The following is a 25,109-nucleotide window of genomic DNA, read 5'->3' as shown; positions in this document are numbered from 1 at the left end:
GGCACATTTCAATAGATGGATTTCTGCCATAAACTTGGTGGATCTGTGGAGAGTGCGCAACCCTGGCATCAAGCAATTTACGTGTTACTCCCCTGGTTGTAACAGTATGTCCAGAATAGACCTCGCTCTAGGTTGTCCTGAGATGAATAAATGGGTAAAATCGGTTGAGACGCTTACTAGAGGCATCTCGGATCATTCCCCCCTACTACTCACTTTCATGTATACACAAGCTCCCATGGATAGAGTGTGGAGGCTGAGTCCCTACTGGGCGAAACATACCCATTTAAACGATATTATCAATACCAGTATTTTAAATTTTTTGGCTGCGAATGGCACCGAAACTCCCTTACATGTAAAGTGGGATGCACTCAAAGCCTATGTCAGGGGGGAGTTTATCTGTAATATTGCAGCTTTAACGAAATTGGCGCAAGCGGACATAGCCCAAAAGACGATAGCAGCACAGGTGAAGGAAGAGGCATATATCAAATGTCCCACAACCCAATCATTCCAGAGCTGGCAAGCTAGTCAAAGTGCCTTGAAACTAGCCCAAGTAGAGCTTACTAAAAAGCATATACTCTATCAGAAAGGCAATATATTTGAACATGGGGACAAAAACGGGAAGCTACTGGCAATGCTAGCAAGGGAGGAGACGACTACCATGGCTATCCCTGCAGTAAGGTTATTAGATGGCACAGTGGTATCCTCACTAGATGAAATAAATCAGAGGTTTGTGAGTTTCTATTCTGACTTGTACAGCCCCAAAATATGCACTACACCAGGAGAAATAAGGGACTATCTAAGTGACATAAATATCCCAAAACTGGCACCACACCTCTCTGTAGCACTGGCTGAGAATATCACACAATCGGAAGTTGAGGCTGCGATAGCTTCATTCCCATCAGGGAAAACTCCAGGTGCCAATGGTTTACCAATGGAGTGGTACAGGCAACATGTTAAGTTACTTGCACCTCTCCTGACAGACTTGTATAATGGGGTACAAAAAGGGTCGCTATTGCCAACCTCGATGAGAGAATCTTTAATAATTTTACTATTAAAACCAGGTAAGGACCCGCTAGAATGTAGTTCGTACCGGCCCATAGCACTCATTAATGCTGATGCAAAAATATTAGCCAAAGTCCTAGCATCCCGTCTAGCGCCCTTACTCTCTCACTTAATCTCTCCGGACCAGACAGGTTTTATGCCTGGTCGCTCCACGGATATAAACATTAGGAGATTGTTCACGAATATTGCTATTACACACGATAATCCAGGTGGTAGACTGGTTGCCTCTTTGGATAACGAAAAGGCTTTTGATTCAGTCGAGTGGGAGTATTTATGGGCCACGTTGAACAGAGTAGGTATACCCCCATCGTACATTAACTGGATAAGGGCTATATATGAGCTGCCTGTAGCGAAAATCCGTACAAACAACAAATTATCCACCCCATTTCCAATCCTCAGAGGAACCAGGCAGGGCTGCCCCCTTTCCCCTTTTTTGTTTGCACTGGCCATGGAGCCTATGGCTTGTCGCATCAGGGCCTCCCGAGACATTGAAGGGCTTAGGATTGGGAACCTAACTGAGGTCATTTCAATGTATGCTGATGACACTTTACTATACCTGCCTAACTCACACCTGGCACTGACGCAAGCTCTAAACATTATAAATGATCACACTAATTACTCTGGACTCAAGATAAACTGGTCCAAGTCGGTTCTCTTTCCTATAGATTCTCTTCCACCGGATAATCCTCAGAGGACTTTGGGACTTAATTGGGTGACCACCTTCAAATATTTGGGGATTTGGATCCATGCTGATCTAAATAAATACATAGAACTTAATATTCTGCCTCAAATGCGATATATGGAACAGAAAAGAACCGCATGGGCTACTTTGCCTCTATCTTTAATCGGTAGGATAAACCTCTTTAAAATGGTGATACTACCGAAATTAACTTATATCTTTAGACAATCCCCAATAATGATTCCTCATATGATCTTCTCTAAACTCAAAAGCCTTGCACTTATGATGTACTGGAATAATGCTACCCCTAGGCTGGCTCTCACCACCTTACAACTCCCGACTCAGCAGGGAGGTTTGGCGGCCCCTAACCTTTTCTTATATTATTTGGCATCTCAGTTGGTAGTTGTGAGGAATTGGGCCAACTCTGATGACACCAATGCGTCTGTACTTCTTGAAGCTCAATTGGCAGGGTCCTTTGAAGGTCTAAAAAATCTACCTTATCGGGGTGCTACTTATAATGTTACGGTCTCCCTTCTGATGAAAGAGACACTTAAGGCCTGGCGTTTGGTTAATCAATATTACCCTAAGCTACACTCTCAATGCTCCGGCTTTGCCCCGCTGTGGTGTAACCCCTATCTGAAGCAGTTAGAGTTGATCCCTGACCCTCAGCTCTGGGCGAGATATGGCATAAAATATATATCAGATATCACAGAGGAGGGTAAACTCATTGGTTTTCAGGCCCTAAAAGAAACTTATACTTTGCCAAATAATATGCTTTTCAGATATTTGCAATTGAGACACGCGTTTGTGACTCAGTTTCAGGGGGACACGGTAGACACCACGCTAAATAGCTTACAGGTAGGGGTACATAAACAGGTGTTAGGCAAGCCTCTATCATATTTTTATTCACAATTACAGACTGTTAAGGGTACCCCTCTCAATAGATTGTGGACCAAGTGGCAGCAGGACATCCCAGAACTCACGCAGGAACACTGGGAAGAATCACTGAGTTCCATCTTCGAAGGAGTAATCAGTAGTAAAGACAGAATGACACAAATTAACTACCTACATAGAGTTTACTTTACCCCACAAAGGCTGCATAAAATGAATCCGGCCATTAGCTCTGAATGCCCCAGATGTCGACACTCCCCGGCTGACTTTTTTCATATGGTGTGGGATTGCCCTGTCATTAAATCATTTTGGAGGGCGGTCGTGCAGCTTATTATGGCTAAAACCGACCTTTTCGTACCGTTAGAACCCAGAGTACTTTTATTAAGTCAGATGGACGACGTGTCCCCGAGGAGGGCGCATCGCACCTTACTATCTGTACTCTGTATGTATGCAAAAAAATCGATTGCAATTAAATGGAAGTCTGAAGATGGCCCCACTGTTAACGACTGGGAACAATTGGTGGAACACTCCCTACCACTGTACAAACTTACATACATGAAAAGGGGTTGCCCTGAGAAATTTAATAAGATATGGGGCTTGTGGCTTGAGGAGGACCCTGACCTAGATCCCCCTTGACTCTCTGACTGCTCACGCTGAGTTCATGCTAGCCTTTCTATATACATATTATTCTAGTGGGATGTGCGAGTGTAAGGGGATTATCGATTGGTTCACTACTACTTTGAGGGGTTTTTCACTTACAATGCATAGGGGACGATAATGTGTGGGAAACGGGGGATGGGTAAAGGTCACTGTCTTTATACTGTGTTAAATTGAGAACCTATGGCAACCCTGTGTATTGATGTGGATGCACCGTGGTTTACCAGATGTATCGGGATAGAACTGTATTGTAATGTTTGTTACTCAATATGACAAGGAAAACATAGGGAACATAATAATAGTGATGCAAAGTCATGACTACGACAAGAATCTGAAGAACGACAAAGACACCATGTTATTGTTATCTGTTTAAGTTTTATTGTTAAAACTGAACTACTTACATGTAATGTATATTAACAGGAACAAACCTTGTATCTACTACAGTCGTGATAACTGAATGTATGTTTGTTTCAATAAACGAATTGTTAAAAAAAAAAAAAGGTGGATACCGTTTGCAGGAGGGCTGTAAGAGCTTGGTTGGGGTTCGCCAGGTAAATTAACATCCGCTCCCAACGTTAGCCCCTCAACCTGCTGATTAGCTCTGATTTGTATTGCTAGGGGCTCTATGGCTAGAGCAAACAATAGAGGCGAGAGAGGGCAGCCCTGACGTGTTCCCCTTTCCAAGTCTACCTCATTAGACAGTACTTCATTAACCAGAACTCTCGCCTGAGGACGTGCATACAATGTGCGAACCCAAGCTCTAAACCTCGGACCTATATTATAGCGAGCCAGTACCTCCCACAAGTAAGACCAATCTACTATGTCAAAGGCTTTGGCCGTATCAAGCGACACCACAACTCTCTGCCCTCTATTGTCATGGTTGAGTGATAGATTGGTATAGAGGCATCTAAAGTTAATGTTAGTTGATTTATTGGGCATGAAACCAGTTTGGTCCGGGTGTACAAGCTCCTCAATAATGCCCTTGAGCCGGTTAGCTAAAATCTTGGCAAATATTTTAAGATCACAATTTAGTAATGAAATAGGCCTGTATGAGTCACATTGGTCAAGTGCTTTACCAGGTTTAGGGATTAACGTTATATACGCCTGGTAGCAGGAGTCTGGCAGTGCCATGTTTAGAGTGATATCATTAAACCAAGTGTTTAATTTGGGGGCAAGTAGGTTACTGTGTGTCTTATACCATTCACCTGGGATACCATCGGGGCCTGGAGTTTTATTTGGTGGGAGGTCCTTTATGGCTTTTTCTATCTCATCTTGGGAGATATCTATATCAAGCTAATCTCCTTGCTCATCAGTTAACTGGGGAAATTCAATGGAACTAAGATACTCCGCAAGTTCAGTTGGGAGTGCAGACGGGGGGGGCAGCATACGTGGATTGGTAATATTGGCCAAATGTATTAGCAAGTTCTTGATGGTCAGTAATTAGGTCACCAGTGCTATTATACACCCCTCTTGCCAGCAATGCTAATAGCTTCCCATTTTTGTCGCCTTTATCGAAGCAGCATTTCTATATAACTCTTTCTGGGAAAATTTATCCACATATAGTAAGTCAAGTTGCCTTTTGGCTGTGGCCATTTGGGTTGCCTTTTCAGTAGAGGGGGTGTCGGCCAACTCCTTCTCTGCTTCCAATAGTCTAGCACGTGTTTGTGCCACCTCCGAGTCTACCTGTTGTCGTACTGATTTGATAAGCGAAATATAAGTCCCCCTAAAGGCTTTAGCCGCATCCGAAACTACCAAGTCTGATGCCGTACCCTCATTAGCCTCCCAGTACAATGTAAGTGAATGAGGAATGTCCTCAACCATTTTAAGGTGGTGCACCCATTTGGGGGACAGTCGCCACTGCGTGCCGCAGTGATTGGTTTTGGCTCTAATCCTTAGGCTCATTGGAGCATGATCGGAACATATTCTGGGTAATATCTGCACTTCCTCCATTATTTGCAATATCTCATTAGTGACTAGATACAAATCTATACGTGAGAGAGCAGCCGTAGCTGACGAATAGCATGTGAATTGCTTGGACAGCGGATTTTTCCACCGCCAAGCATCGGTTAATCCTAAAGTTGTGGCCCACTGGGCAAAAGAGAGTGAGTCATGGGGGTTGGGTTTGAGTCTATCTGTGTCAGGATTCAGGACCATATTAAAGACGCCTGCCCAAATTGTAGGTAAGTGTCCAAACATAGCAACCTTCAGTACTATTTCATTTAACAGTTGCGTGTCTGCTGGGGGAGGAAAGTAGACATTAATTATAAGGTAGGATGTTCCCAAAATCTGTGCATGAAGTATTAGATATCTGCCAAACCTGTCGGAAGTCAGGCCTTCCAGATGGAAGTTTAGGGATTTCCTGACAAGAATTGCCACCCCTCTAGAGTGGGAAGAGTACTCCAAAGTATAAGCAGCGGATATCCAGTGGCGTTTAAGGGCACATGTGCGTTGCACAACTAAATGTGTTTCTTGGAGGAGCATGAGGTCGGCGCCAGACTTTTTTAGCGTATCTAAAATAACTGATCTCTTAACTTTGTTATTTAGCCCTCTGACATTCCATATAAGAACTTTAAAGTTACCATCAGCCATTTAGAAAACAATACAATTTGTTCGAGGCAGGCCATCCGGGGCAACCCCACGGCTCCAGCCCACCAGATGTCTGGTGTATACCATATACAGACGGAGTGTTGCAGGCATCAAGCCCGGGGATGCCTCCAATGCCGACCCCACAATATCATCACACTTATTCATGTTGACCCGTGAGACAAAGATTAGAGAAAAGGAGCAAGGATCAGGTAAAGGAAATACATTCCCCAAAGAAAAACAAAAAACCCCCCCTCCCTGTATCCTCCCCCAACTTGAAGATACATTAATCCCAGAACGTTTTAACCAACAAGAGTGAGGTCTGGATTAGATCCCAACAGTTACGTAGTTAGAGTTCCGAACCAAAAAAAAAAGGAGAAAAAAAAACAAAGCTCACACCATCGTATTGAGTGCAATAATATAAGCTGGAGGGTCAGAGTTATCTGGAGAACCCCGTGAGTAGTCAGGTGAAAGCAATCCTTGTAAATCAGACATAGTCCCACAAAGTCAAAGAATCAGGTACCCATTGGGAAGCTAGTGAAAACATATTCCTTCCATGCATAGCAGAGAAATTTGAGTTAAGCAGATTAATTGACTGCATGGATGCAAACGTACATTCCCATGGTGCCTGTCTGTGGCTTGCTCAAAGTAATCAAATATATATCCTGTATAGGGTTAGGTCAAAAAATAAAAAATAGTCGCTACAGTTACATCATAAGCTGGTGTAGCAAATAAGCCGTTGCCCTGTGACCCCAAATAGTGGCCCATGTGACAAACAGTGTAGTGCCATAGTTATACTGTACCAGTTCACGACCCAGGATCAGCTGTTGGGTGTCTCATACAGGCAAACAGGAGATCAGCGGAATTAAGGTTGCCGATTTTGCAGCGCCAGTCGGCCACCAACTCAGGTTTGTCGAAGAAAAGTGACTTGTTTCCCTCTTGGATTCATAGTTTGGCCGGGAACATCATGGAGTATTCGAGACCCAAGTCTCTAAGCCGGCGTTTGACTCCTTGATAGGAACTTATTTTCTTCTGGACTACCGTGGAGTAATCCGGATATAGCGATACTCGGACTCCCACAAACAATATGTCTCCCTTCTTCCGTGCCGCTCCAAGGGCTGCATCCCTATCATGGTAATTTAGGAGCTTGGTGAGGAAGGCTCTGGGAGGTGCCCCAGGAGGTAGAGGCCTTGTAGGGACCCTATGTGCCTGTTCCACAACAAATTGCGTTGAGAAATGCTCCTGTCCCAGTGTGTCTTTGAGCCACTTCTCAGCAAAGAGCTCCGGATTGGGCCCCTCAGTGCGTTCAGGAAGGCCTATTATCCGTACATTGGATCGTCTCTGCCTATTCTCCAGATCATCAATTCTATCAGTGGCTGTTTGTAGGAGATCCTTTAGCTGGCATATGTCCCCTGGGACCCGGTCTGTGCGGTCTTCTAATCCCTCCACCCTCTCCTCCAAGCGCCTTGTGCGCTCTCTCATATTCTGCATGTCCTGCTTAATGAGTGAGAGATCCACTTTAAGTTCCTCCAATTTGGAGGTGAATGTAGCAGCCAATGTAGTTTGGCATTACGTAATGGCTGCCATTAGATCTGCGGGAGAGGGGTCTGGCGGTGCAGGCGCATCTGCTAGTTGAGGCTCAGTCGGTAAGGGAGGAGGTGACGGGGCCCGCTGCGGGGCGCATGCTGAGTCAGCGCCATCTTGGGGAATCACTCGTGCATATTGCTCAAGCTGCATGGCTGCTTCAGACTTGGTTGTGCGCGTATGCTTACCCATCATCGGTGCTCTCGGGATTCAGCAGGTAATAGGCGCTTATGTGCCACAATTTCTGTGCAAATGGTGTTTGCAAATGGGCAGACAGGATGACAGAGGTTCGGAGCTCCTCGATCGCCATCAGGCCACGCCCCCCCTTGTATATAACTTTTAACGTGTCAGTATCGCTTTAAGCCGAGAATGTACCATTGACAAACACCCTCTGTACATGATCCTTTAGTCAGTTTTCGATAATTTACAATCAACCATCAAGTACATGGATATGTCACAATTTGTGCACTCAATAAGACTCGATAATCTTTTGAGTATAATTTTTTTTTAACCTCCAGTCTTTTTATGACTGTTACCTTCCGTCCAAAACCTTGGTAACGACCATGCCCCTTTGCTAGTCCAGAACTCTTGCTTGGCTCCTCTCTTATTAAGAACTGGCGGTATCTGAGTAGCTGAGGGCACCTCTCGAGGCGAAAGACGGCTGCTACAGGTGGAAGCAGAGCTGTGACCAGGGAGCTTAGAACTTGTTCTGTATTTAGGGAGCCAATTGTGCCATCTGGTCTACACTGGGAATCTACACTTCACTAAAATTTCACTTCTAGAAACTCCATACAAAGTACTCCCCAAGAGGTACATCTGAATAAAATAAATCCTCAATTGAGTGAAGATTGCAGAGGAGAGGCAATTTAGAGAGGTTTCCCTTAATTCTTATTGGAGAACATTTATAGTATATATATATATATATATATATATATATATATATATATATATATATATATATATATATATATCCAGTAGAACCCCAATTTTACATTTCCCAGGGGACCGCATCAAACAGTGTTACTTATGGGGAAACATCAAATCCAGGAAAGAAAAAATAAAGCTTGCCTGAATGGGACAACAACAAAATACAGTCAATACCAGGAAACCATAAAATCCAGGGACATAAAATTGGGGTTCTACTGTTCTACTATTGCAAAACCTTAGAAGAACGTGAGCATTTGTAATTCTCCAAAAAAATCTGAATTGGAACATGATTAATAAAAGAAGATTTTTTATATGAGATATGAGAACCTTGGTACAACTATACAGTATGATTCTAAAAGTGGGGATCTTGCCCTCTTCACACTTACATCTCCTCTGCTTGTCAGGTGCTCTACGACCATTAGCAATAATAAAGGCAACAGCAGACTCCTGTATTGCATGCTTCTCTCCACCTGATAAATATTAATGAGGTGGAGAGACGCAGATTCACTGAAATGCCTGGATTTCTGGTTTAGAGGCAAGTTTTGGTTAAATAAAAACCAGGTGCACTATTAAAAAAAAAGAAATCTTGTAGGCTTTCACTCCACATAGGGCTATCAAAAAAAATTGAACATGGCCCTTATTTGGCATCCCCAGGAACTTTTTATATATTTGAATAGAAAAAGGTTGGGGACCCCAAACGCAGTAATTGTATCAAGCAAGTTATTTAGGGCCAGGCCTATGTTGTCTAAGTATATGCCTCATATCATATTGGAGTGAGAAGGGAGAAGAGCACATTGTAAGCCCATATTTGAGCTAATGGCAAATGATAAAGCAGCTGGATCCACTGAATAAAATGGGGCCTGAAACCATATATTTTACAGTTTTACAGTTTCTCAGAGGAAGGACCACTCCACTGAGTTAAATGCTTGCTTGGCATTTAGTACCACCACCACCCTGTGTCCACCATCGTCATGGGCAATTTGTAAATTGATGAAAAATGCAGGATATTGATTTCCATTGCCTTAGTTGGAATAAATCTAGTTTGGTTTGAGTTGGCCAGAACTTAATTTTGGCATTGCAGTTGATCAGCAAAACAGGCCTGTATTATGTGTAATGCATGGTGTATTTCCCTTCTTTGGTATAATCATAATGTGGGCTTTATGCATTGACTCAGAGAGTGTGCTGGATTGAAAGATGTCATTAAAAATCTTGGTCAAATGTTACCATGTGATTTTTATAAAACTCAGATGGCAGCAGTCTGAGCCTATTTAACTTCATCACTGGAGATCAGATTATCTCACACAATTAGGGTATAACTAGATTGGCAGGGCAACGGTATAGCTCCTAAGTATCTATGAATTTCTTCTTGTGTTTTGTTGTATATACGTCTTGGTAGTATTCCACCTCAATTTGGAGAGAGGCAGTAATGTAGGTGCCTGTGGAGTCTCTAATACTGGGTATAGTAGCAGATTACCGATTCCTGATTAAATTGCTAGCACTTTACCTGCTTTATCACCTGATCTGAAAATCCTTTGTGCCCAATGAAGAGTTGTTTCTGGCCCAGCTCAATATTAGCTAAGAAAGTGGGTTGATTGAAGCCAGTCATTTTTGTTATTTTCTGTGGGATTGGCTATGTATACTTGGCTGGCTAACCTCTTTCTGAGTTACCTGGAGCATGGATTGCCCAGTGAGGAGGTAGTCTGTAGACTCTGGAGGGCCTTGTGCTATACACAATACAATTTCCTGTGTGGAATAATCAGATATACCTCTGGTTAGATAATTAACCTGTTTAATGAGCTGAACAGTTGAACTGGAGCACTGGGGGGCCAACCGGGGCTGCAACACCAACACCTGGCAGCTACTGGTGACCCCCTTGCAACTTCTGAACTAATTGAAATCCTACCCCCACCGCATTTGTACAAGCATTCGCGTGTGCAATTGTGCAATTGTGCCATGTCTTATCATGCGCAGATACTCTCCTTTACTTCAGGGGGCGGCCACAGGAGCAGGTTTGGGCCGTCTAGAGCGGGAGGTAGGCTAGGTAGGCTAGTCAGGAAAACAAGAAAATTTCACAAAGCTAGGGTGTGTCCATCTCCGAGCTTCCACTAACTTGGAGCTCTCAGGCCGATCTTTCAATGAAAGACAGATATAATAAGCCCGGGTTCTTGAATCAAGCTGCAGGTGTAGGACCCTGTAAATACAACTGGACCCGGTGCAAAATCCTATAACAGTAGTACATCCAGTTTATGTCTGCATATGAACTAGAATACTAGGGCTCTAGAGAAGAGTACAGGAAAGTATAAGTTAGGGAAAGAAAAAGAGAAAGAGCAGAAATGAGAAGCTGGCTTGAACAGTATCTGCATGAAAGAGTCAAAAATAATATGCATACTTACCAAAACATAAACATTTATTATACTTCCCCCCACCCTGATCCTGAGTCCTAGTCCTTAAAGTGATACTGACACCAAGAATTTTCTTTTCAAAATATTAATCTACATTAAAAGTTACATATAGGTCGCATTGATCGTTTTTTTCTGATACTTCTACTTTTGTAAGTAATTGTCACTTGAAGTTCCTAAACATGACTGTTTTGCCAACCTGACTGTCCTATCTCAGTCTGTCAGTTAGAGTTTCTAATGCTAACAGACTACTGCTGCATTAATATGGCAGCCCCCTCATAGAGGAACATGGGTGTAAGAAAGGTAAAGTAAAAGCATCAGGCAAATACTTTTAAGGCAAAATTATAAATAGCAAGATAATGTTATGATGAATATAAAAAGGGTTATTTTCTGGTGTCAGAATCTCTTTAAACTAGCTAACTAGTTACATTAAGAAAAAAGAAAATAGTTTGTTACTTGCTCCATGTTCAAGGTAGTACTTTCTACAGTACTAACACAGCCCTTGGTTAGAACAGTGGCATATACGGTTATCTAGCCATCTCTTCAGAGGGGTCTGTGAATCAGACTGCTTGAATAAAAGCATACTGTACTGTACTGCCACTGGTGAATGCCCATGAAGGTGCTCCATTTCTTCTGCAGCTCTGCAGTAAAGTCAAGATAAAACTGAAGTATGGGTTATTATATTTAACTTTGTCATTGTGTTATACAGCAAGTATGATGGTTTCACAATCCCTGTAGTTTAATAAGCTAAGGATAAATAGTCTGGTAGGGGTCCCAGTAATCACCCGGCAGAAAGGAATGTGCTCTTTCCACCAAATATGCTATTGACAGGTTAATATTCGTATGCAGATCTGTCAACAGATTTTCAATAAATTCCTTAGGGTTAGGTACCCTCATCAGCTAGGCCAATAGATGGACATTGTTGCATCCCATGCAGTTTTCAGCATACTCAGCCCACTGTGTAAGCCCTGCAACTCACGGACAGTAGTTTGTTTTGGATGGGATTCAATGTTGCTCAGGCGGTATTCCGCTTCATCCATCCGGCCCCAGATTTATCCATGCCCCCACGAAATCTGTCTGCAGTTCAGCTTTGAGGTTGTCCATCTTTTAGGAGAGTGCCATTTTCGATTCTATGATAGGCTCCAGAACTGCAGTAGAGCCTGGAGACATCTCGGGCAGATGTTGTGTGTCAAGTTTGGCAGTGCCTCCCATATTTGGAGCCATGCCAGAGGCCTTATTCAAGATGGTAACCTCACTTTTTTGTGCATGTCGACTCCCTAGCAGGTAGGAGCCACATTTACATTTGCCCCCGCTTCTAGATGTCAGAGAGGGACAGCTTTTGTGGCAATTGGGCTGAGAGTTAGAAGTCAACACAAGTTTGTTATTATTTCAGGATTATTATAAACCATGTCTTGTGTGGTGCCTTACATAGCCATGCCCCACATATCCATGCCCCACTTATGCTTAGTTAATTACAAAATATTATAACACTATCTTAGGATTCCCTAGCAGTATGACTGTCTACTATGATGTGAACAACACCAGGTCAGTGCATCTAATAGAAAAGCATACGGTGTACCTGTCTAACCCCCTTAAGGTAAGTCCAAATAAGTCTACCACTTAACCAAATACAACAAACAGACAGAATACAGACAAATTTAGGGCTAACAGCACACCAAGCATTATCATTGCAGGAAGAAATGACTGAAACTGGATCTGGCTGTTATTGCCTGTATGAGGCAAATTTACCAAATGGAAATTACAGAATTCACAGGAAAACTCGCTCTTCCTATGAGATTTTTAGAGGTGTATATATTAGTGGGTGAAATTTAGAGTCCACTATTTAATACATATTTATCTAAAAATACCACAGCAGTGAATTGAGAGGTGACAGACGGTTACCATTAAACTCATTGGCAGGTAGCTGTTTCTCTGCAGGTGGAGAAATCCCTTTTATAGCATTAGCCATTATAGGTAACTTTTAGATTGCTCTTAATGGCAAATAACTTGCTGTTATTTGCCATTAAATCATTTTCCCCTGGAGAACCAAAAAGTGCGAAATTGTAAGTTGCTTAATTCTCTTGTTCAGTGCAAACTATAACATCACAAATATTTCTTAATTGAAATAATAGTAATAAAAAAGAAGGATATATACATTGCTTGCATATTGAAAAGCAGATATACTGACCCTTTAAGTACTTTCTGGTTCTCACCATGTCAGGACAGGATTTGTCTGCAATATACAAAAGGACTAATTTACTGACAGCAGGTCAAAGTACAAATAACAGGTGCAAATGCCATGTTATTCACACTTTGACCCTGACATCCCCCTCATAAGCATCATTACATCCTCCCCCCCATGAATACAGAGTTACTTTTGTTTGGTTGCAATGTATTCATGAGGGGTGGTGCACACCTGTGCCATAACTTGTGCATCCTTACGCCAGACACTAGTGCTTCTTAAATGAGCACTCCATTTTCCACTACTATGCCACAAGAAAAGCTAACTACCCAACCCACAGGGTGACAATCAAAGAATCTTTGGAGAAAAAGAAAACTGAAAAGCACAGTGGTGAAAATATATGACACCTAGTGGTTCTAAAAAAAGGGGCAATTGAAATGCAGTAAATATCAAGTTAAAAAGACAAAAACTATCATTACTTAATAGTCATTAAATCTCAGTTAAAGATTTCTTATTGTCAGGAGTTAATGAATTAACTTACTCTAGGGACTGGAGAGGACTGAGCAACTTTTCTTTGTCCACTACCATCACGTGCCAGGTCTCTGTGAGCAATCTGAATATGACTTTCCAGGTCTTCTGTACTTTCAAATTTGACACTACACTCTGGGCACCTTAGACTAGTACACAGTTGATCACAAGCTTCTTCTAATGTTGAGTTTGATGGTTGTCCATTGGTGGATCTACTCAAGCACCCAGCACACAGACCATATGGCAAGCCATTGACATCTAGCTTTACCAGATCTTGCTTGTTCCTAAACTCTTTTAAGCAAAGAGCACATTTGTACATCTTCTGCAATGTCTGACCATTAGGAGAGGAGGCAGCAGAATTCCCAACCAGTTTCTGCATATGGAATGTACCATGAATTTTAAGCTCAAGAGTAGAAGTAACAGTCTGCATACACACAACACATCGAAATCCAGTTAGGGAATTTCTAAGGTCTGGATGCATCTGACAGTGGTCAATAAATTCTTCTTCGCTTTGAAGAGGCATTTTGCAAATCCTACATTTCCCTGTGTCCAAGCTTTTGCTGTGAGTAACTTTGTGCTCAGTTAGTGTTAAAAGGGAGGGAAACCGTTCCCCACAAATGGGACACATATAATATTTTGCAGGGCCTCTGTGTGTTTGCATGTGTTCTCTGAGTCCATTTTCTGAGAAAAATGTTCTAGAGCAGATGTTGCATTTGTGAGTACCCTTAATAAATTCTGCCTTCTTTCTTGAACCATCACCTTCCCCTGGTCTGATGTTATGGTCTCTTAGGCGATGGTTTTGCAGGAGAACTTCCATTGTATAGGCTGCTCCACAGATATCACAACCATTCATAGGCTCAGAAGCATCTACATCATCTTCGCTGGCTTCATGACCGTTGGTAACATCTGGATTCTTTATCAGCACACTCTGTGCTTCCACAGACTCTGACTTTTTATTTGCCGGCGCCATTCCATTGGCTGTGCCATTTTGATTTTGATTATTGGCGTCAAAGACACAGTGTTTCTCACGCAGGTGTTTCTCCAATAAGATAATAGCATGGAAAGCTTTACTACAAAATTTGCAATTGTATTTCTTACTGTGAGTTGTGATGTGGCACTGAAGCTCTACTTCTGTGCTGAACGTTTCCCCACAGAAGATGCACTTGTGTGATTTCGCTGGGTTTCCCAAGTGGATATGCTTCACATGAAGCTGCAAGTCCACCTCTCTTCTGAAATCCCAGTTACATGCTGTACAACAATACATTTTCTTCTCTTTGCTGTGTTTTACTGCAAGATGTACTTGGATGGAAACCTTGGAATCAAAGACTTCTTGGCAGAGCGTGCAATGATATAACACAAAAGTATGCATGTCTAATAAATGCTTTTGCAGATCATCCACTGAAGAAAACTGTTTGTCACAGCTTTCACAGACAGAGTGTGTAGATGTTGTCATGTAGTGCATTGTGAGATGTTGAAGGAGAGACTCCTGAGAATCAAAGTCCTCTTTACACTGAGAGCAGGACTGCTTTCTTAAGAGCAGTTCCAAATGGGACATTAAATGTGTTTGAAATGTATCAAAGTTGGAAAACTTTAGATCACACTGATTACAAGGATACTCTCCATTGAACACAGAGTTAAGGCTGGCACACAACCTTTGCCTTTTAGGGGAAGACACTTCAACATCTGATGAGACAGGACTTTGTTCAGATTTAGACTTCTTATGATGTGCCAGTGGAATGTTTTTGTGATTTTCTTTAATATGTTTTGTGAGCTTTAGTATGGAGCCAAATATGGGGGAGTTTGTACAGTAAGGGCATGAATACACTTCCATGAAAGACTGTGTTGGCTTAATGGCAGGTGATTTCAATTTTGAGCTTCCTACATTGCAGTGTGTTTGTTGAATATGTTCTGTCAAGCAAGACTCTGTAAGAAATCCCATAGAACACTGGTTACAAAAGAAAGCATTATTGCCTTCCTGTGGTGTTGCAGTTGGGCCACAATGTGTAATTCGTATATGCTCTTGGAGGCTGTTTATATCAGCAAACATCTCTGGACAATAGTTACAGTGAAATGCTGTTATGTTGCAAAACTGTACCATTGGGTATGCATGGTTCTTATGTACCTTTCTGACATGCTCATTTAGGTTGTACAAAGTAGGCAAGGAATCCAGACAGATCTGACATGTATGGTTTTGCTGAGGTTTATCCACATGGATTGTTTTCAAATGAATTTCAAGAACTGCCAAACTGTTAAAGTCTCGTTTAGAACAGTAAGGACAGCTGTAGGCAATTTTAGGCCAGTTCTGCCCAGCTTCTCTTTCCAATGACCCTGTTTTTTTATGACCACTTATAGGCTTCAGAGTAGAATCTGGAGTGGAAGCTCGTTCCAATGAAGCACTCGAATCAGGGGTTGCACTGCTCATTGATGCCACACTACCTAGAACTGGATCTGGACTAATGCTATGGTTACTTGAGTCAGGCTGTCTGTGGCTATCAAGATGACAATAGACTTCTTCTACTGAAGAAAACTGCTCTGGGCACATAGGACACTTGTGTTTTTTGTTAGCATGGACTTGGTCGATATGGGTAAGCAAAGAGGTTTCATCTGCAAATACTTCAGGGCAATGAATACATTGCAGATCAGCTTTTTCTGAGAGCTGTGGATGGTGTGTCATCACATGCTTCTCCAGCTCTTCAGTCTGGCTAAATGTCTCTTCACAGTAATCACACATGAAGTCGCACTTCTTCATCTCTTTGTCTGTCATATATTCCTTGTTTTTTCTGTGAGCCTGCATGTGACTCTGCAGTGAAATAGTTGAGGAGAATCCACCCTTACACACTGTGCATTTAAATGGCTTGCTAGAACTGTGTGTTTTTAAGTGAATTTTCAGGTGGTCGCTGCGGGAAAAGGCAGCCTCACATTCATGACAATGATACTTTTTATCTCCTGTGTGGAGTTTTATGTGGCGGTCCCTACTTCTCTTGTGCTTAAAAAGACAACTGCAATAGGTACACTTGAAAGGTAACTTGTCACTGTGGATTTGCTCGTGTTGTTTCAGGTAGCTCAGACGACTAAAAGACTTGTCACAAAACTGGCATGGATATGGCAACCCAGATCCCCCTTCTTCCTCTCCTATGCCAAGATCACATTCATCCCCTATTATCGGAGTAGGTGAAGCAACGTCTTTGCTGGAGGGAGATGAAGGCACCCAAGAGAATTGTGGGTCGTCATCACCATCTGTAATATGAAAGCAAAAATATGATAAAAGTCAATTCCCAGTGCATTTGTGAAATAAGGCCAGAGCTTCTTCAGAAAAATGTTCATAAAACTATATTACTGCATTCAGTCCTGAACAATATGCACAAACAAATGTTCCTTGAATCGTTCCTTGTTATCGTTGTTTCAATAAGCACAAAAAGGAACAGTGCTCATTTAACCCTGCCGGTACCATAGTATTAAGCTTTTTAATCCAAAACACTTCGCTCTGGAGAAGCATTTTGGCTCTATCTCCCCCTCTTCTAGGGGGAGGAACATGGTCAATGGCAATAAAGCGTAAAGTAGGTAACCTATGCCCAACTTGAAGAAAATGATTTGCCACAGGTTTATTCGTATTACCATCACGAAACGCTGTACTAATTGCGGATCGATGTCCATCCATCCTTAACCGCAATGTTTGGTCAGTTTTACCTATATATGACAGCCCACACGGGCAAGTAATCATATAGATTACATGGGTTGTAGTACAGGTGATGTGGTGTTTTATCAGAAACCGCTTGCCGGTATGGGGATGTAAAAAGCTATTCCCTGGTGTCATGAACCTGCACGAAGTACAGCTTGGGCATTTAAAACAACCAGGTAAGTCACTTCGAAGCCAGGTCTCCTGTCTAGTCTGTAAATAAAAATTGGTTTCGAATCGAAAATAATTAATTGTTAAGGATAATCTTAATAGTTCCATTACAAATGGTATTGGTGGCCCTTCATATGACTCAAAAGTCTCCAGAGACTTTTTCACTGCCTCCATCCCAGCCTCATGAGGAATGCAGGTATAAAGGCTAACAACATCAAGACTAGCCATCCAGCATGTGAGCTCATTAGGGATCACCAAAGATTTCAAACACTCTAGCAAGTGTGGGGTGTCCCTCAAATAAGTAGGGTTATTTTGCACTACCGGTTGCAGTATGGTATCCAAATATATACAAATCGGGTGTAGTAAAGAACCCCGACTAGACACTATAGGGCGCCCAGGTGGTTTCTGCATATTCTTGTGTACCTTAGGTAAGGGATCTTTTGGTTAAAAGTGATCCAGTGAGGTGCTATCAAACTAGACAGGAGACCTGGCTTCGAAGTGACTTACCTGGTTGTTTTAAATGCCGAAGCTGTACTTCGTGCAGGTTCATGACACCAGGGAATAGCTTTTTACATCCCCATACCGGCAAGCGGTTTCTGATAAAACACCACATGAGGGGGAGATAGAGCCAAAATGCTTCTCCAGAGAGAAGTGTTTTGGATTAAAAAGCTTAATACTATGGTACCGACAGGGTTAAATGAGCACTGCTCCTTTTTGTGCTTTCTGAAACAAAGATAACACAAAATAAGATGTACATTAATATTTGATAAGGTAACTATGTTTATTTTGCAACATTCCTGTTTGCACAATATTTGTTACATTTGTTGCAACTATGTAAATACTAATGAAAGTGTCTCCTTATGTTTTCTTCCTTTCTATATGGTTCAGGTGGTGTTTGGTTTAACCCCCGGCCGGGGTGGAGCCTGCATCACATGTCCCATGGGGCTGCATGGGATTGGGTGAGTGTTAATTGGTTTTACTTATTTATGGAAACAATGTTTTTGAGTGTGTTATTGGTCTTGATAAAGGTCTTAGGAACAGACCGAAACGTTGACCTCCTTTTAACATGTATTGAATAAAATTTATCTTTTTTTAAAAAAGCTACAAAGGATCCCAGTGTGCACCTTACCTTTTTGGATTTTATATGTATATATATATATATGTATATATATATATATATAACCAACAAAAAAGTCAAGACAACTTTGTGCAATTAAAAAAGGGGTTTGGGACAAAGATATATGGGCACATAACCTTGCATTCTTTGCAGATCATTTAGGATTTCACATGTCGATTGAATTTGGTTAGGTCTTTTAACCTGTAACTAATCTTTGTGAGATGATGCATGTTTTGATATATACAAAATGCTGTTTAACTTACTAAAGTGAATTGATCTGTAACACAAGGGTACTGATTTGCATAATGATGAGAGGTGTGTACTACCTATGCTTTAAATGAGGTTGTGATGTCATAGCAATCATTAATGCTTGAGAAAGAAGCGGGAGCTTCGAAACGTTGCATGTTTGCTGTTACCTGTTGGTAAAGAACTTTGCACAAAGTTGTCTTGACTTTTTTATTGGTTATATAATTTGTCCACGAACGTGGACTAAGTCATGGACTAAGGGTGAGCTCCACTCCATTTTGTACGGAAATATATATATATAACAGTCCATGGGTAGTTAGCAGCGCACACTGGAATTTTTAAAAAAAATTGAATTTATTTATTTAGCATAATACATGCATCGACGTTTCGGTCCTGGACCGTTAACAAGATACATGTGGTTAAAACAAAAACTTTATACTCTTCTGTGAGCCTAAACAGGAAATGAAGTCACTGAAAAATCACCAACACATAAAACCAGACGGTTGTCACAGTATCAATGGTCATTTAAATGTAACAACTCTTAAACATGTTTGTTAAATCAGATACATTATTGAAATCTAAGATAAACCGTATCAATTCAAACATTGTGTAACAACCTCGGCACTTAGAGATACACTGAAACAATTTAATTGGATCTTTATCTCTGTTCCAAAAAGCACGACAAGGACAACCGCTCATTAAGGCCGTGGGGTGCCAATGTATTAAGTTTCTTAATCCAAAAGCATTCCCTCTGGAGAAGCATTTTGGACCTATCACCCCCTCTCCTAAGTGAAGGAATGTGATCTATACCAATATATTTAAATGTTGGTAGGTGGTGACCTTTCTCTAAGAAATGTTTAGCAACAGGCTTCGAGGTGTAGTCCCTAAATGCTGTACTTATAGCCGAACGGTGGGCATCCATCCTAAGGTGCAATGTAAGATCAGTTTTACCGACATAGGAAAGACCACATGGGAAAGTTATTAAATAAATCACATGTGTAGTAGTACATGTGATGTGTGATCGAATGGCAAATCATTTGCCTGTATGGGGATGATTAAAACTCTGACTCGGGCTCATATATCTACATGAAGTGCAAGAGGGACATCTGAAACATCCCATTTTTCGATTGGCAAGCCAACCGGTCTGCGGTTTTTGATAACACTCTATCGGATCTGTCTTCACCAAAAGATTCCGGAGGCTGACACCTCTCTTATAAGCTATAGTGGGGGGACTAGACAATACTGTTTTCAGACTGCTGTCTGCTTGTAGAATGTTCCAATTCTTATGTATAACCTTTTTAATTTGTCCTGAAATACCTCCAAACTGTGTGGCAAACACTAGATTATTAGATACACGATCCTCCTTGTCACCCCCCAGAACCCTCTTTTTAGCAATATAGAGAGCACGTGTTAGTACCCTTTTCGGATACCCTCTTGCTTAAAACCTGTTCTCCATCTCCTTAAGTTGTATAGCCCTGGTTTTCTCTAAGGAGTTGTTTTGCAACAAACACATCTTGATAACGGTCCAAGACCAGGACTGAAACGTCGATGCATGCATGTATTATGCTCTTTTTAAATTTAACGTTTTTTAAAAATTCCAGTGTGCACTGCTAACTACCCATGGACTGTTAAATATTCGATATTGTGGCAGCCCCTGGTGTATTGTGATTTGTTGGTGTGCGGACGGCCTATTTTTGTTTTGTGTATAGATGTATATATATATATATATATATATATATATATATATATATATTATACACAGATATATACAGTATAATATATATAGAAAGATAGATATACATACAGTATAGTATATAGATATAGAAAGATAGATATACACACACACACATATAGATATAATTATGTGTTTTACACACATTTGCTGAAATTTAATAAACCACATGTTACTAAAGTAGTAGCTACAGTATATACAAACACTGTTCACCTAATCAAAAGAAATCCAAGTGCAGGACAAATCCACAGCAGTTTTCTTTGACTGCAAAAACTTTTATTGGGAATGTGAAGAACACAACATGTTTCGGGCTAGGCCCTTTATCAAGTGTGTAAACACTGTTCACCTACACTCAGCGCCGATTCTTGCCTAAGGGCCGCTTGAGGCGGCTTCTGCAATGCCGCCCCCCCTCGCCGACTTACCTGTCGGGAGGGCAGGCAGGAACACTAATGCGAGAGAGCGCAATTGCGCTCTCTCGCATTAGTAAAGCCGAATTTCCGGTTTAAAAAACGGAAATTCGGCTCTTAAAGGTACCAGGAGCGGCTCCTCCCATCCATAACCTCCGAAGCTCATATGAAGTGGTTTAATTAAAACATAACCTTTAATACAACAGTAAAACAAATCTAGTGTGCAACATTAAAATACCAGCTGCAGGAGGCTGATTGACCAGGCAATAGGTAGGTGGGTTCAAGGGGTTAGATGCTATTGCACCTGTATAACTAATAATAGACTAATAGTCAAAATTATTATGTAGCATATTCAAAATCCCACTGTGATAAAGTACAATCGCCAACAGTCACCCAGAGAATACCCCTCACAATGCCAACCCCTTCACCCACTTCGAGATCCTTCCCATAGAGTGATAATGCCATTATTGTGAAACAACGATGTGCCTCAGGCACATCAAAACATCGAATTGCTACAAGTACTCGCCCTCGGATCCACAAAAGCCTCCAACCCCTTCACCCAAAATGAGTCCCCTCCCGATCCATAATTTGTAATTGCCCTTCAAAGTCCCTATCAGCAGTTCTACCTAACCGTGAGATAAAAGTGCGCCTGACGCACGTTTCACCCGGCAGTTGCGGGCTTTGTCAAAAGCATATAGAGGCTGGCGACGAAATTACAATTTACAGATCGGGAGGGGACTCATTGTGGGTGAAGGGGTTGGAGGCTCTTGTGGATCCGAGGGCGAGTACTTGTAGCAATTCGATGTTTTGATGTGCCTGAGGCACACTGCACTCCACCGAAAGTTGTTTCACGATAACGGCCTTATCACTCTATGAGAGGAATCTCGAAGTGGGTGAAGGGGTTGGCATTGTGAGGGGTATCCTATGGGTGACTGTTGGCGATTGCATGTTGTAACGGTGGCATTTTAAATATGCTACATAATAATTTTGACTATTAATTAGTCTATTATTAGTTATACAGGTGCAATAACATATAACCTCTTGAACCAACCTATTTGCCTGGTCAATCAGCCTCCTGCAGCTAACTGGTATTTTAATGTTGCACACTAGACATATTGTTTTACTGTTGTATTAAAGGTTATGTTTTAATTAAACCACTTCATATGAGCTTCGGAGGTTATGGATGGGAGGGTGCAGCTATATGGGTCAGCTCTTTAATTTCTCCTTTTGATATCTGGTCCATATTACCCTAGCAACCATGCATTGATTTGAACAAAAGACTGGAATATGAATAGGAGAGGACCTGAATAGAAGGATCAGTAATAAAAAGTAACAATAACAATACATTTGTATCCTTACAGGGCGTTTGTTTTTTAGAAGGAAGTCAGCGGTGCCCATTTGAAAGCTGCAAAGAGTCAGAAGAAAAAGGCAAATAACTATAAAACTATAAAAAATAAACAATGAAAACCAATTGAAAAGTTGCTTAGAATTGGCTGTTCTATAACATAATAAAAGTTACCTTATAGGTGATCCACCCTTTAAGTGGTCATATTCTTACTGCACCCAAAGTGCAGCTTTGAAGGCAAATGCTATGTTTGGTGCCAGAGCAATTGCTGTTGCCAGGGGGAGATGTGTCTGACTTAATTTCACCAATACATTCAAATTGACATAACTGCACTGCGTACTGGACGTAATAGTACGGAAAGTTCAGTTTTCCTGGGTTTGGCATGCAAGCCCTGTGTCCGCCCGATTGCTTTTGCGAATCTGCGCTTTTCCCCACAGTCCATTATGAGAACCCTAAAGTTATTAAGTGATTCAGAGGCAGACATATCTCCAGGACGCCCACGGCAGCCTGTGCCAATAGACACAACAGTGCTCAAGGCCAAATAACCTTCTAACATTAGAGCTAGGCGACTAATCTCCCTCTGTTCCACCACCCTAAAAGTATGTTATAGAGCAATGTAAGGGCTCTTACACACGCATGCAACATGCTGTGTCCCACCTACGTTTGCCGCTTACATGTGTCTGTGTGAGTACAACCCCCTTCACAATAATTGAGTGTGTCTACAACTGTTGCCTAAGGGTAGAAATACATGGACGACTTTGATGCGTCTCTGGCGGATCTGACGCGCTGTGCCAAAACACAGGGGTCAAATCAGATGCAACTGAGAATAAGGTAAGCAATAGCGGATAGCGTCGCAGCGTTCATCCGATGCTGCACGCTGTTGTGTCGGATGAACGCTGCAACAAAATCTGACATTTGTATTTCTTACCTTATTCTCCGTCGTATCCAATTTGACGCCTGCGTTTTGCCGAAGCACACCAAACCCTAAATGCAGCTGTGCATTTTCACTTCTACGAGACACCATTAGGGCCCTTTGGGATCTTTTACAGACATCCCTGACCTATTTCACTCTAAAAATGCAGGCACACATTCAAAAGCAATTAAAGGGTTAATTTTGCTTTAATAGTATGTCAATACAGTGTTTTTTAAAATTGCCCAGCATACAACTATTTCCAGTACACACTCCCCACTTTTTTTCAAACTGACAATGAAGTTATTGCAAACAAGGTAATCCAAAATAAAAATAAGAATTGGCATTGGCATTAGGACAGCTTTTAAGGACAAGCAAAGTCACGGCACGGCAAATTCTAAAATACAGAATTTTGAGTATATAATATAAAAACCAAAGGAAAAGTTGCAAAGAGCTTTCTATAAACAAACAGATAGAACTATTAAGCTGATACTCAAGAAACAGACAACATTAGAATATTTTAATGTTACTTTCGTTGGTATCAAAAATTCCATTGAGCAGGATATCCAGTTTCTGTGGACAGTTATTTTTGCAGAACAATTCTTGTGAAAAGCCCTGTGTTAATCAAAGAAAATTGCTTCTGTTTCTGTCACATGGGCATTGCCCCTCCCAGACCTGGAGGTAGGACCTATAACATAGCCAATCAAAATGAATCATGACCTATAAGACCACATGACTAGCCCTGTGCTAAAATAGCCCCCCCTGCTATAGATTCAATCTAGTGCTTTTTTGGGAACAGACACAGGTGTGGGCTTCCCACATTGTTACCTGTGAGCTTTTTGGACTCCCCTTTTCTTTTGAGTTATGTGAGACTTTACAGAACTCTACAGAACTTCTGCAAAAGGGCCGTGGGTATGCATATGGGCTAGTTATAACTGCCTGAAGCTGGTGAGTATGATTCTTCATTATCTACTGTGTGTAGTGCACTGGGAAGTCTGCATGCTAATTGGCTAATTATGTCCCTCAGCTGAGAGCTATTGGGGCTTTGGCTGGAGTTTCCATCCAGCTAATTAGCCACTCTGATAAGGTGCAGGTGTGCCTTTGCCCCGTTGTTAATGCTGTTTAATATTTTAAGCCTTGTATGAGTGAACCTGCATCCTCTGTGCAGACACAGAAGTTATATTGGCTCATGTTACTAAGGCACCTCCAGGAAGGGCTAGAGGTTGCACTGATCAAGCAATATGGCACCTCCTTCCTTCTTATGAGTCTGCTCTTAACAAGCAGTGTTCCACCTGGATATTCCTGCTGACAAGCCTGAGCTATCTGGTAAGGTGCCTGTGTTCCCCTGACTTCTTGTATTATCTGAAGTCTTATGTTGTGAGCTGGCGTCCTCTGTGCAAAATACAGTATTGGCTCTTGCTACACTTTAAGTACTGGCTAGTGAATCCCTCTGCCTAAGCAGTGTGGTACCTGAATCCAGAGATTTTGATTTTTCAGTATCCATTGTGTATTTGAAACATTAATTTCACTGGGAAGTCTGCATGTTAATATGCTTAATATGTCCCTCAGCTGAAAGCTATCAGGGCTTTGGCTGGACTTTCCATCAAGCTAACTAGTCACTATCTGGTAAGGTGCAGGTGTTCCTTTGGCCCCTTTGCTATTGCTGTTTAATATTTTAAGTTTTGTATGGGTGAACCTGCATCATCTTGGCTGACACAGTGGTTATATTGGCTCATGTGCTCAAGCAGTATGGCACCTCCTTCCTTTCTTATGAGTCTGCTCTTAACAAGCAGTGTTCCACTGGACTGGATATTCCTGCTGACAAGTCTGAGCTATCTGGTAAGCTGCCTTGTTCCTTCTTATATTATATGAAGTCGTATGTTGTGAGCTGGAATCCTCTGTGCAAAATGCAGTTACACAAGGTACTAAGTCTGCATGTTAATAAGCTAATTATGTCCCTCCGCTGAAACCTATCCGAGTTCTAGCTGAAGTTTCCAACCTGCGGACTTTTCA

The 25,109-nt window shown here is 41.7% G+C and overlaps 1 protein-coding gene across 1 annotated transcript; it reads right to left on the bottom strand.

Annotated features, from left to right (window-relative positions):
• Nucleotides 1-13,118: 13,118 nt before the first annotated feature.
• Nucleotides 13,119-23,210, bottom strand: LOC108714954 (zinc finger protein 423). Its single transcript, XM_041591479.1, has 4 exons — nt 23,115-23,210; nt 21,566-21,711; nt 17,847-17,935; nt 13,119-16,729 (listed from the first exon to the last, which is right to left on the bottom strand). The coding sequence occupies exons 1-4, from the start codon at nt 23,208-23,210 to the stop codon at nt 13,497-13,499; spliced, it is 3,564 nt and encodes a 1,187-aa protein (XP_041447413.1). The 3' UTR covers nt 13,119-13,496.
• Between the last annotated feature and the right edge of the window lie 1,899 nt (nt 23,211-25,109).

Source organism: Xenopus laevis, chromosome 4S (assembly GCF_017654675.1).
Source record: "Xenopus laevis strain J_2021 chromosome 4S, Xenopus_laevis_v10.1, whole genome shotgun sequence".
NCBI lineage: Eukaryota > Metazoa > Chordata > Amphibia > Anura > Pipidae > Xenopus > Xenopus laevis.
Note: the sequence above shows the minus strand (reverse complement) of the source record. Positions and strands in the feature narration are given on the sequence as shown.

Coding starts and splice junctions, on each gene's coding strand:
- LOC108714954 (XM_041591479.1), bottom strand. CDS start 23,210: ATGGTGTCTCGTAGAAGTGAAAATGCACAGCTGCATTTAGGGTTTGGT. Junction 21,712..23,114: donor TGGATACGACGGAGAATAAG/GTAAGAAATACA, acceptor TTCCTCTCATAG/AGTGATAAGGCCGTTATCGT. Junction 16,730..17,846: donor TCGGCATTTAAAACAACCAG/GTAAGTCACTTC, acceptor TTCATATTACAG/ATGGTGATGACGACCCACAA.